General features: G+C 49.0%; 1 protein-coding gene across 1 annotated transcript; it reads right to left on the reverse strand.

Annotated features, from left to right (window-relative positions):
* Nucleotides 1-123: 123 nt before the first annotated feature.
* Nucleotides 124-3357, reverse strand: FPRO_10955 (uncharacterized protein; the record flags this gene model as incomplete). The annotated part of the gene is made up of 3 exons (XM_031231975.1): nt 124-2385; nt 2435-2885; nt 2933-3357. The coding sequence occupies 3 exons, from the start codon at nt 3355-3357 to the stop codon at nt 124-126; spliced, it is 3138 nt and encodes a 1045-aa protein (XP_031081958.1).
* Between the last annotated feature and the right edge of the window lie 9097 nt (nt 3358-12454).

The raw sequence follows: 12454 nt of genomic DNA on the forward strand, positions 1-12454 counted from the left end.
CGCCTTGCTCTTGGATGCACCCCTTCTCGTACCAAAAATAGCCAGATTCGATGTAACACGCTGAAGAAAACATATCGCTATTTCAAAGCCTCTTGCAGTATCGCGTCCCGTCCGTCTACCCTTCTACTCCGATGTCTCCAGATCCTTAAGGGTCATCACCTTAGCGCCCATAGGGATCTGACCACCTCGCATTCTAATGCTGGCGTAAGGGACACCAGATGCCTGTCCCAATATGGTCACCAACTCACGCCCTGAAACAATAAGGTCCTTGCCAGTATAACCCTTGATGGCGCATTCCTTGAAGATATGTCCAATCAGTCGCTCACCAAGGGTCTCGATGCTGCGGCCACTGGCCCAGCCTTTGTCGTTGCTCAAACGTTGGAGCAGTGAGAACAAAGATGTGCGAGTGGTAGTATCCATCTCTGGTGTTGCTTGAATAGTAATGCCCACCTTTCCAACAACTTGTCGTAATTGCTCGATACACTGCTCCGATCGAAGGGGACGGAAAGTGAACTCGGTTGCGAACCGACTCTTGATACCCTGATTACTACGAAGAAGACGGTCCATGTCCTCCTCGTAGCCTGCCAATACAATGATAAGCTTGCGTGCGAACTGAGGCTTTGTCACAGCATCAACAAGCTCGCTGACTGCTTCTTCGGCAAACGATCCACGAGCGCCATTGAGTCTGTAAGCCTCATCTATGAAGAGAACCTTGCCGAGTGCCGATTCGAGCAATCGGCGTGTCTTGGGGCCAGTTTGGCCACAGTATTCACCAACAAGCTGTGATGCCGAGACATCAACGACGTCTGGTGCGGCAATCAGACCCATGTCATAGAATATCTGGCCAAGTTTTCTCGCAGTCGATGTCTTGCCAGTTCCGGGAGGACCCTTGAAGACATAGGTGAAGGGCACATAGGGCCGAGGGTCGACATTGCGCAGTCGCATACCTTGCACCATGTACTGGTACGATTCGAACTTGGAGATGATTTCCTCGAAGCCTACAAACTCGTCGAACAATGCCCGCGTGTTTGTCGCAGCTTGTGATAGTCGATCGTAGTTGGCATCAAAGTCCTGAGGTTCTAGAGGAAGTTGATCAAGATCCTCATTATGTAATCTCTGCTCTTTGGCAGTGCGACGGAAACGTTCTGAGATGGCCTTGAATAAAAGATTGTCCACCTCACCGCCATTGCCAAAGTTTGGCCGGACAGAAGCTCGCTTCAGTACCTCCATAGCGACCTCGCGGGCCTTGTCGGTAGCAACCAGCTTCTCCTTTGCCAACTTGAGGTCTAGCACCTTACCCAAGGTATCCTCACTGAAGTTGTCGAAGACAAACGCATTATCCAGCGGGAATCTTCGGGCCAGACCGGGGTTGGCATTTGCATACAACTCCTTCATTTGGTCAGGGTAGCCGCAGAGGATAACACATCGATCCTCTCCAGCAGTTCCAGTTACCTCTGCAACAATCGTGTCGATGATGCCACCTCTGAAATCACCATTCTTGGAACTACCAGCACTTCCATTGGTGCCCGGGTCAAGCATGTGGGCATCATCTATGATCAGAACATTGCCCTTTGCTTCCCGGAGAGCCTCTTGCGTGTTGTTCTCCGATCCTCCGATGTAGCGATCGAGAAGATCAGCTGGAGTCTTGGTGACGACATCGCCCTTGGACAAGAGGCCGAAATCTGCTAGAATCCTACCATAGAGCTTTGCAACTGTGGTTTTGCCGGTACCTGGAGGTCCCAAGAAGACTCGGTTTGGTGAAACGTGCAAGGGATCGTCGCCACGCATTTCTCGGATATAGTTCTGGTTGACTTGGTTGACCACAGCAAGTATCGCCTCCTTAACATCGTCCAACCCAACGAGTTGTTGAAGCTCTTTCCAAGCAGGACTCTTCTCGGGGCCAAGAGAGGGCTTATTACCCAGTAGGTCTTCTTTGGTCATTTTGAAGTCTTCCGGGTAGTTCCCTGTCTTACGAGCTTGAATAAAGCGCCCAACTTGACGCCTGCAAGCTTCGACAAATGCCTTTTTGACTGGCCAGATGTTACCAAATGTCTTTTCGCTGGCCCCTGAAACGATTCTGCGGATCAGAATCTTGACATACAGGCCATCGTAGCCGTCCTCAACTTCCATTCTGCCCTTGAACCACTTTCGCATGAGGCCATGGAATATTATCTGTAGCTCTTCTGCTGTGTAATTTGGCAACTTCAGAACAGGAAAGTGATTGGACACCTCAGCACTGTAACCCATCAAGTCTGACAATCCCCATTCGCCATTGCCGGCTACAATGAGAACAATTTTTCCGGGCAGGTCTTGTGAGCGAACGTAGAGGCTCCATAGATTACAATCGTCGCTGTTCATTAAATGAGCGTGGTCAATGATGGCAATCTAACGAAAATTAGCGATCCCTAGCCTTGGTGATAGGGCATTCACTTACGCAGCCACCACAGGCATTGCTTGTGTTATGTATGGTGCCCAAAGTCGATGTTTTGGACATGTTGTATGCCGAAAATCTGTTGATTCCAGTGAAAACACCAGACTTCTTGACCACGCCAAGAGATATCAGGTATTTGGCATATAGGCGAGCCAGCATTGTCTTGCCTGTTCCCTCACCTCCCGTGAAGACTACATCAAAGTTCTCTTTCTTCAGGTCGGTCTCCCGCCTCTGAGCGGCCTTGACTTTCGCCTTTGCTTGTAAGAAGAAAGCCTTGACTTCTTCGAGGCCAGTTAAAGACATGACTCGGTCGAGGTACTTGTTCTCTGCCTTTTCCACCTTCTTTTGTCGCAACCACTCGATTCTTGATGGGGATTCATCTTGGCAAGCTTCGGGTTCTAGACCGTCAATCGATTCGTTGTCCGAGTCGTCGGTATCATCTTGCTGTGATTTTCTGGGGCGAATTAGTCGACGTTTCCAAGCATTCGAGGTGCGACTTACTCAATTTCATCCAGAAGATCTTCCATCATCTTGCACAGTTCCAGGAATGCTGGCTCAGCCAAGACAGGTGGCTCCTCTTCCACCACAGGTGCGTCCTCAGCTTCAGACTCGGAATCATCATCAGTCTCGTATGGAATATCACCGTATAATTTCCCTAGACCGAAGCCGTCCGTGTTTTGGTCGTCTGCATCTTGGTCATCCTCCTTGAGAGGCTCCTCAGGTACAACTACAGTCTTGGAACGATTGCGCCGCCTTCTCAAGCGCCGGCGGGGTTTGCGAGTTGGAAGAAGGCCGAGAAGACGGCTCACAAGGAAATGTGGTTCATCGGTCAGGAAGTCTCTTGCCCATGAAGGATACGTGGATTTTGGCTTGAGACCAAGTAGCCATGTGACGGAAAAGTTGATATCTGTAGATTCAAGCTCCATCATTGCATTGCACTGAAATGAAGTGAGGTGAACTGGATTGCACTGGAGCTGGTTTGTTTGCTCTAAGATAAAGCTACAACTCCCAAGTATGGGTTTCTCAACAGCTAGCGAGCTAGCAAGCAAGCAAAGATAAGTGGTGAACACGCAGGGACCGGGCGGTAGGTAGCTCTGCGGATGTGCGGATGGGACAGCCGGAGCGGGGGTGGGGAGGGAGGCGGAGAGAGAGATCGCGTGCGAGCGAGGAGATGATATTGATAAAGACCTACGAAAGGCACGGGGGGGAGAGGAGAAGCGGCCAAGAAGATACACTGAACTTGAGAGGCAATCAAGCAACTATCGAGGAGACGCCGTAAAGATAAGAAAAGGAGAAGAGGAGAAAATCTGGAAATGTTTGAGAACGGAAGAAGAGAAGTTCAAAATTAAGGCTGAGGCGGTAGCTGCCTGCTTAGTTGTTTGATGTAGACTGCAGGCAGCCAATGGAATCGATGTGCAAGGTGAGGTGAGTACGACATAGAGTAAGACGGGGGCTGACCTTGTGTGCCATTGAGGTACCTACAGCCTGCACGGTACCTTGGCGGGCACATAGGTAGCGAATAGAAGCATCCATACCAGACATTTCATGGTACGATAGCTACTAAATGAAAGATGATGACTTGAGCTGTACAGTACGCAAAGATAACTCTACTATGATGAACCCACCAGGTTTCAGAAGTTCACAATGCTGCAGTCACCTCAAGCTCAATAATATTCATGGTATACATCTTGAAAAGACAATGGAGCTATGTAATCCTGTGTTACTTTCAACCAGAGCTTAACACATCAAGAAAAAAAAAAGAGTCATCCGGGCAGTCAAACTGGAGCTACTTTACCCAGGCTAGGCTCCCAGCTCACTCGGCGATTTAACAGAGCTCCAGATATCACCATGTCTCCCGCCTGCGCCCCTGTAAGATGGCAGCTGCCTCATGCACTGCCACGAGACAATAACACATTGGATGATAAACCTGAGGGGACAGACTTCAATTGGCTGTAACATGTTGTCTGCAAGAGATGACTTGCCATTGACGGTTGATGTTGAACAGGGGACCTTGATTGTGTGGCTCTGGGCTTGTTTTCGGGGTCCATACCAGGTAAGCATAAGGTAGCTGTCAACATTCACTGATCTTTAAATGCACGTCCCCTGTAAGGTCTAATCTTGTTGACTCTCTGAAACGTAGTCTTCACGCACTCTCGCTCAAACATCAGCAGACCGAACCCCCATAATACTCCTCATATTGATCTACATTAAACACTTCGCTTAAACTCGTCCATTGATGATGCTCCAACCGCCGTCTTCCAGGCATTGTCGTGTTATCAACCTCAACAAGGCTGAATCCAAACACGACTCTTGCACCAATCAACCCCCTCAACGTGCCAGCACAGACCCGCCGCTGCCGAGCTGCATCCCGTGGGGGCTTGGGGAGGCAGGAAAACTTAGGACTTCTATCCTAAGTGATAAAAATATTCAGATAGCTCTAGCCTTAGCTTAGGGGACGCCTGTCGAAGTTTATTTTAGCATCCTCTTCTAGAGTCTCAAGTCTTTTTACTCCCTGAGCGGGGCGGTATATGAGTCCACCGGAGGCCGAAAACCAGCCAAACACAGCATCTAAACGCTGCTAAGAGTCCACTGTCCACGCCAGGGTTTGGCGATTCGGTGGAGACGGTTCGCCCTGCCATAGTCAGTGGCAGGGCCTCAAAGGGAATCTTGGACGGGGGTTGAGTGCTACTGAGCGTGAAGGACGTTTGAGGTAGGACATGTTGAGTGATGAGGTGAGGACAGAGATGATGAGTGAGTTATACAAGATTCGAGAAACCGTGCGCTTGTTTTGTGCGCGTCTTTGACTCAAAGCCCTAGTGTAACCATTACAAACCGCCAACAACTGATAACTATCATCTACACCTCGAACAGCTTGATGCCTTGGCTTGGGCTAACAAGAGTGAGGCGGCACAGTACATCTGTCAGCACAGATAAACTGAGCTAACCTAGACAATTGCCCTGCCACGCATCAGCCTCCAATTGTCCAGATCATAGACCCGCACGTGGCTCCAGGTTAGCCTGGACTCGAAATGTGAACGATCCTCAACTTCGGAATGACAAACGTTCCAAAAACCCTCTAATCTTCTCACAAGTAAAGTCTTGAATGCGCGTCTAAGGGATATCATTGCTTTGTGGGGTAAATGTTGTTGAACTTACCCTACAATTCAAAAGAAACCAGCCTGAATATGATGCATGGCTTGAAACATTCTCTTTGACAATAATGCCACCATCACCGATATCGGAAAAGTTCATCGTTTTCATCCAGACAAACTTGACATGAGCCCGGGAGCTTCGCCCGGCTTGAATCGGGGTTGAGGCTTTGAGCGACCTTCAGCTAGCAATGCGCAATCAAGCACCGGCTCTGGACTAAAGACTCACATCCACTATTGATCGTCACATCGAACTCATTCTGTAGTACTTGAGGCAGGGCTGACTCGGACGGTTCTCTCCCAGAGTTCCCGCTTTTGCTCCTACATACGGAAATTCTCGACTTGGGGGACGAGTAAGACAGACTGAATACAGGCAAAGGATATCCCTTCCTGCTAGGAAACGGGCAAGGCAATGGCTGATAGGACACGGAACAGCTCCGGACTGTCTTTGGGCCCAACATGATTTCAGCCGTGACGACTGTCCTTGAAGTTCATGACAACTGCATGATGTTTAATCCAGGGCATTCAGGAAGCCAGCCACCTGCAAGTTATTGATTCAGCCATGAACTATCGAGGGCGTTCACTGCTTCTTAATATGACTCCTCATAAATGATAACTTGCAGACACATCAAGCTCAGCTGTCGGTAGATCGTCGACGACGTCAGAAAAGACATCGCATTCTCATCAGGTCTCACTCACTCTTGGCTTATCGACGATGCGGCTGAACGAACAGGGAGAGGAGTATGAACTCGATAAACTGTTGCTATGTGTCGCACCTTGTCTCTACGCCAACTGTAGAGATTCACCCCCTTGAGATCGTCACTTGTGTAACGCCAGACTCCAGGACTCAACGGCCATCACGCAACCCCATATTGCCCCTGTGAGATCGCCATCAAGCCTCAATGGAACCTGATCGAGGCTGAAAGTCAGATCCAAACTGAATGAAGCTATCCCTTCGCCCCATTGGGGTATCTGGCGTCAAAAAGTGAACCACAAATGCAATGCCATTATCTCGTGCCTGCAGCTCCATCATTATATCGAGCTATGCCATTGTCTGAGACCTACACACATACGACCTGTCATCGCTTGGCAAGGAGATCATACCAGAAATATGTCTTGACGTACGGCAAATCCGTCAAAATCCGGCCCAGCGGAACCAAATGATCGCCGGGAGGGAAGAGGCGACAACGCGAAGAAGCAAACGCTGAAACAAGCCCTCGGGAGCGAGACAAGAAGAAAGCCCCCTTTGCAAGAACAGGATTGAAGCCGATCCACCAAGCCGATAGACGAGTACGACTCAAGAGTCAGCGTAGTTCCACTTGTATCAATGGCTGGGGGGATCAGCTGAAGGGATAGCAACGGCATTATGCGTCTGCATCACTGACCAGACTTCGCTTCGAGACCGATCTAGGACCCAGGCAAAGATTCACGCAGACAAAGACCCTGGAGGAAGCTGGCACATGCCCGAGGTGGGGGCGTGAAGATGACCGTGAATTGCTTTTTCCGAGTCCAAGTCCATGGCCACGAGCACTTCTCGGTCTCCCTTGGCCGGGATTCCCGAGACTCAGGATTCAGTTTTTTCTTTCTTCTTTTTGCCCCCCAGGCTTCTGGAGACGTATGAAAGATTATCATGGCTTATCAAAAACAAGAAGGAGAAAAGAAAATGGACGGAGTAAAGAGAAAAGAAGACGTGGAGCCCAGGGCGAGTGATCGTCGTATACTAGACCTTAGAAGTCGTTAACCGATGGATGCTTTAGAAGCTGCATATGCAGGCGGATGCAGCCCAGTGCCCGTTTATCTCATTGCAACGGCGTTCCACGTTCCTAAAGATTATGGACAGCGGGCGTCGAGGGGTGTTGAGATATCATGATCTTCAGAGGGAGAGGAGGGAACGCGCCGAGCCGAGTCATCTTACGCTGACATGACGTTTGTCAATAGGCAGGTTCACATTGGTGATGACTGCGTACGGATACTGTACGTGTACATACACATACATACAGCAGACGAGTTAGAAGTTGATTAATTGACAGTCGTTGGTCGCAGAGTCTGATTCGTCGTTGATCTTTACTCCGTATCAACGTTGCAGGTGCAACGCGTATCAGCAGCATGCTTGTTGGTTAGTCGAGCAAAGATCTTACAGTGCCTACAGTACATTCATACAATAGGCCTCGGCGAAGAATCCCATATTTTTTGCAGGTCATGTGCTGCAGGTGATGCTGCAGTGTTTGCGGCATGTACAGTGCATATGTCATGTACTGGAGATCCCAAGCATTGATCTACAGCGCCATGTTGACATTTGGACTTATTGCCAAGAGCAACGGACTCACAGCTAGTCAGATCCTTAATTCTCAGCTCTTATCGCTTGGTATACGATCTAGACTAAGATTATAAGCAATGCTATGTATGAGAACACACGTGGAAGAAACGGAACTCAAAACACAATTACTTGCTTGCTTTGCATTGCCGCGGTTGTCGCCTGTCAAAAACACTCTCTCGGCGCGTGGGTGCAGGGATAGAGATCGTGGGACCTGCTCGTTTCGGTGCCTTGACCACGATTTCCAGGGGTTGACCACGTCGTGGGCTCATCTTGACGTCCGCAATGTCCTTTGACAAATGATACTTGGGTCTTGTTCCAGGTGAGTGAATTGAACGAGGACCTTTTGTGAACCCATATCAAGGGATCGCCAAGGCTGTATTTGCGGGCTAATAATCATTGATGAGGAAAGAAATGAAAATAAAATACAATAAATGAAAAGAAACGAAAGGAAGCTCAGATCTCTGACTCTGTTACCACGAATCATGGATCAAAAGTGTTTCAGCAAAAGCAAGAAAGGACACAAAAGAAGGAAATACTACAAGTAATGTAAATGTAAGTGACCCACCAAAACAGGGGTTTGTTTTCTTCGTCGAAGGCTTCTGGAACAACTGTCACAAGCCATTCCCCCTGCTCCCCCTTGGTCATTGCTCCTGGGGTCTCCGTTCTGAGTCCTTTTGTGGCCGGCTCCATCTCGCGCGGGAAGAAGAAAAAAAAGACCAGAAGAGAAGAGGAGACAAGAACAATGGCGGCCCAAAGGTAACCTAAGCCCAACCAGGTTTCCTTAGGCTAAAAAGACGAGGTACCATCGCACATCGTATCGTATCCGCTCTCGGTACAGCAGCGGATGGTTAGCAAGGCAAGGCAAGGTATTGTAATCCACTGCTTTGGAAGCGAGAAGGAAGACAAGACAGCTTCGACATGTGCAAGACGAGGTATGCCTGGACATGTATGTACGGATAGAGTTGACGGGCACGCGACAGCAGGGAGAGCCTCCAAAACATACCGAGGAGATGCTGTAGGTGATAGTCAGACTTTGGTTATTCCATCACACGCCGAAGCGACAACTTTGTCTCATCTCCTTCTCTCGAAGGGTGGAGATTATGTCCAGGGCATCAGCTACCATAGCTCGCAGTCAATGCCACTCCAAGACAAGAGAACTTTTAGAGTTCCCCGCGTGAACGGGTCAACTTTCCCTCTCTTTTCTCTCCTTCACGTTGCACAGACTACCTTATTACCTAGCAAATAAGCAGAATCGAACTGTGTCTGTGCGAACAGCCCCCTCGTGTCGTCGCAGTGAAAACTGCTGTCATAATGACCATGGCCAACTGCCGCCCAGACCCTATTCGGGCTAGAGGCCGTTATTTGATAGGTTCTCTTGGCTCTGCGTTTCGTTGCTGAAGATTGCGATGTTACGGTGTGTTTCTTGGCCATAATATACCCTTTGACATCTGTTAAACGCAGGGTGAGCTGAGTATTACGACAAGTTGGTTTCATTATTTGCTGAGTCGCTCCGAGTAGAGAGCCGTGCCCGTGCGTGCTCTGTTGGACCAACATGACGAGGACGTGAGAGAAGTGCAACGTTCAAGTACCGTTACGTCCGTCTCCGAAAGAAGAGGACCCCTTGTCTTGTTGTTGCTTGCCCCATTGCTTCGATTCCAACGCACGCACGCACGCGATGAGTGGAGTATTCCATCGAATCCGTCCCCATAAGTGCCTCAGCATCGGGATTCCCCTCCAGACTTTTTTGTTGACCCCGTCCGTCGTCCAGGCTCGCTCTAGAAGCAATCCTGGCAAACAAGTTCGATTCCCTTCTCTTTGCCCCCGACTAGTACTCCGTGCAGTAGTCTTGACCTAGAGTCCTAGACACAGCAGCCAGGATTGGTCATCTAATTTATCATAACAGCCGCTAGATCAGAGGAAGAAGTGTCTCTAGGAAGTTCCGTGTTGCTCATCGGGATGGCTTACAGACAGCCAGGCTTGGCGTAGCAGCTAAGAAAACAAGCCGAGAATTCATCCATTGACTTGGTGGCTGGGCAAGTGGAACAGGTCCCACTTGTACCAGAATTTCCCCTGGGGCCGGCGCTCGGAGGCGGCTTGGAACCTGAGCAAGGGGATACAAGAAACTTGAGACCTCTGTTCTAAGTGACTAAAAATACTTGGGTAGATTTGTACCAGACTTGACAGATCTTTGGGCCGCTTATTTTGGCATCCCAGCGACCAAGGTACTCAACTAATATGTAAGCAAGCCTAGGAAGTTATCGTTGTCGTAAAGATCCGATCCTTGAAAAGGTTAATAAGGTATCGGGATAGCCTCTCACTGGAGGAAAGGTATCGGCGGATCGGCTGTCCAACCGGAGGACCCTTATTACGACTGGTTATTCCTGCTTGTTACCGTCGTTCCTTTTAGCATTTGTTGGTGGGTCATGTCATGATGTGAAGCAACTCAAGTCAGGTACGAGGCCTTGTTCATGTTCACGACCATGGCCATCGTGATGCTTGATACTTGAGGTCATTGTATCCCTGAATATCTTGCGGTAACAATACTCCTGGCGCTGTTCCATTGCGGATTCACCGTCATAGATGAAGATTCAAAAAAAAAAAAAAAACTAAAAAAAAAACTTGGTGTGTGGATATAGATTGGATATAGATGCTTAGGAACGAGAAGATGGCTTTTAGCGTGTCTAAGAAATGTGGTTTCTTACGGGTAAAGTTAATTATAAATTGCTTGTTAGAAATATTCATATAACTGACTGTTTCCTCTCAGATTAATATTAGATACGAAACTCACCTCTAACAGCCAACCCTTGATATATAATGACGCCCAAACAATTTATCTTCGCACAGGACGCATCGCACGCCCACACACGTTTAGCACCAGGGTGTTTTGATTCTAAGGTACCTCAGTTGACTGACTGACTGACAGACTGACGTGCCGGTTGCCGCCAATTCCAGCCATGCCATACCCTAGACAAGAGAGAGAATATGTGCTGCATCTCAGCTAAATTATCGAGCTAGAGAAGGGGAAAAAAGAGCCAGGTACTCCGTAGGATTGGATGAATCGGCATTGGCATGGATATCAATCACCCACACACGATCCTTGTCCTTTCTAGCCTGTCTAGCTTGTCTGTAGTACGGTACCCACCGAATGGAAGCAATGGAGACAAGTTTCCCCATGTCATATCCTATTGGATCCCATTCATTGATTGATGTGAATTATCTTAGTTAGGCCCTTTTTTCCTTTGGTCAAACGGTTTCTCAGGTTCGCGAGGGGCCATGGATGTCTTTAAAAAACGCCCACCCCCACACCTAGCCACGAGAGTTGACATCTGCTTGTACTATCGAAACCAAAGCAAAGAAACCTCGACTCGATTCGACTCGGCTCGACTCTACGGACTGAATGACAATGACAATGATGATGGTGATGCATTAGAAGATCACCACCAGCTACTTTCTCGGTGTCTTTCCATTTTACTTTTGCCCTTAAATACAGGCATCGTCATCCTTAAGCTCGGCTTCATTCACTCACAAACTCAAACTAAACCTTGTCCATCCGATCCCGTCGTTTCCGTCGAATCCCCCCTCCAATTGCCATACTCCTCTTCCATCATCTCTCCCTCTACTTTCTTTGTCGATACGATTATTTGGGTTTGCCCATCCTCTGGATCTGGCTTTTGGGGTTGCAGCCGCAACTTTCCGCCGCCGATATTCCGTCCGTTTACCTGGAGCTCTCTACATTAATTGCCCCTCCCTCTCTCTCGCTGTCCCTCTTACGCCTCGTCAACCTGAACTGGGTTGCTGCAGCTCCTTGTCCTTGTCGACATATTTCCCCCGCGCAGCGTAACTCTGCGAGCGAGTCAAAGACCATTCTTGCCTTCTCGGTTAACCTGATACCTTTATTAAACGAATCGATTTCTTTGTTCGACAATCTTGCCCGGAGCAATTGCACATCTTGGGTGCTGCCACCTTTTATCCATACCGTACCGTACTGTACCGTACCATACCATACCATACCATACCTCAGCACACCCTGGTCGAATCGGACATCGAACCAAGCAGAGAGCCCCGAAAGCAAGCATCCCTCCATCCAATTCAATTTGATTCATCCGAACAAAGGCAGTCCCTGGCCTGTTGGGTCCACCGAAAATCCAATTGAACCGAATCCAATCTTCAACAACAGCTACTACGGTCCTGTTCTGTCTGTCCTGTAGCCCTACTGCACTCCGTCTGCAACTGCAACTGCAAGCACTGCACGAGCTATTCGTACTACCACACCCACGCCTAATTACTTGTACCTACGCACGCCCTCGTCGATCCGGCCCCTGCTCGCGCCTCCAGGTCTCGCCTCGATACCTATTGACTCTCTCCTTCTATAAACTTATTTACGACCGCGACGCCCCGAAAACCAGCTCCAGCTTTAAATCAAACCTACAACTCAGCACAGCGCAGCTCTCCCCCGACGTCCCTTGTGCAGTCTCGTGCTGCCAAAAGGGAGACCCCATCCCTGTCTCGCAGCATCGTCTAATCGTCGATAATACTTCGATACTTAGGTTTTTTCCT

Source organism: Fusarium proliferatum (genome assembly GCF_900067095.1).
Source record: "Fusarium proliferatum ET1 genome assembly, contig: FPRO_scaffold005, whole genome shotgun sequence".
In the NCBI taxonomy this organism is placed as follows: Eukaryota; Fungi; Ascomycota; class Sordariomycetes; order Hypocreales; family Nectriaceae; genus Fusarium; species Fusarium proliferatum.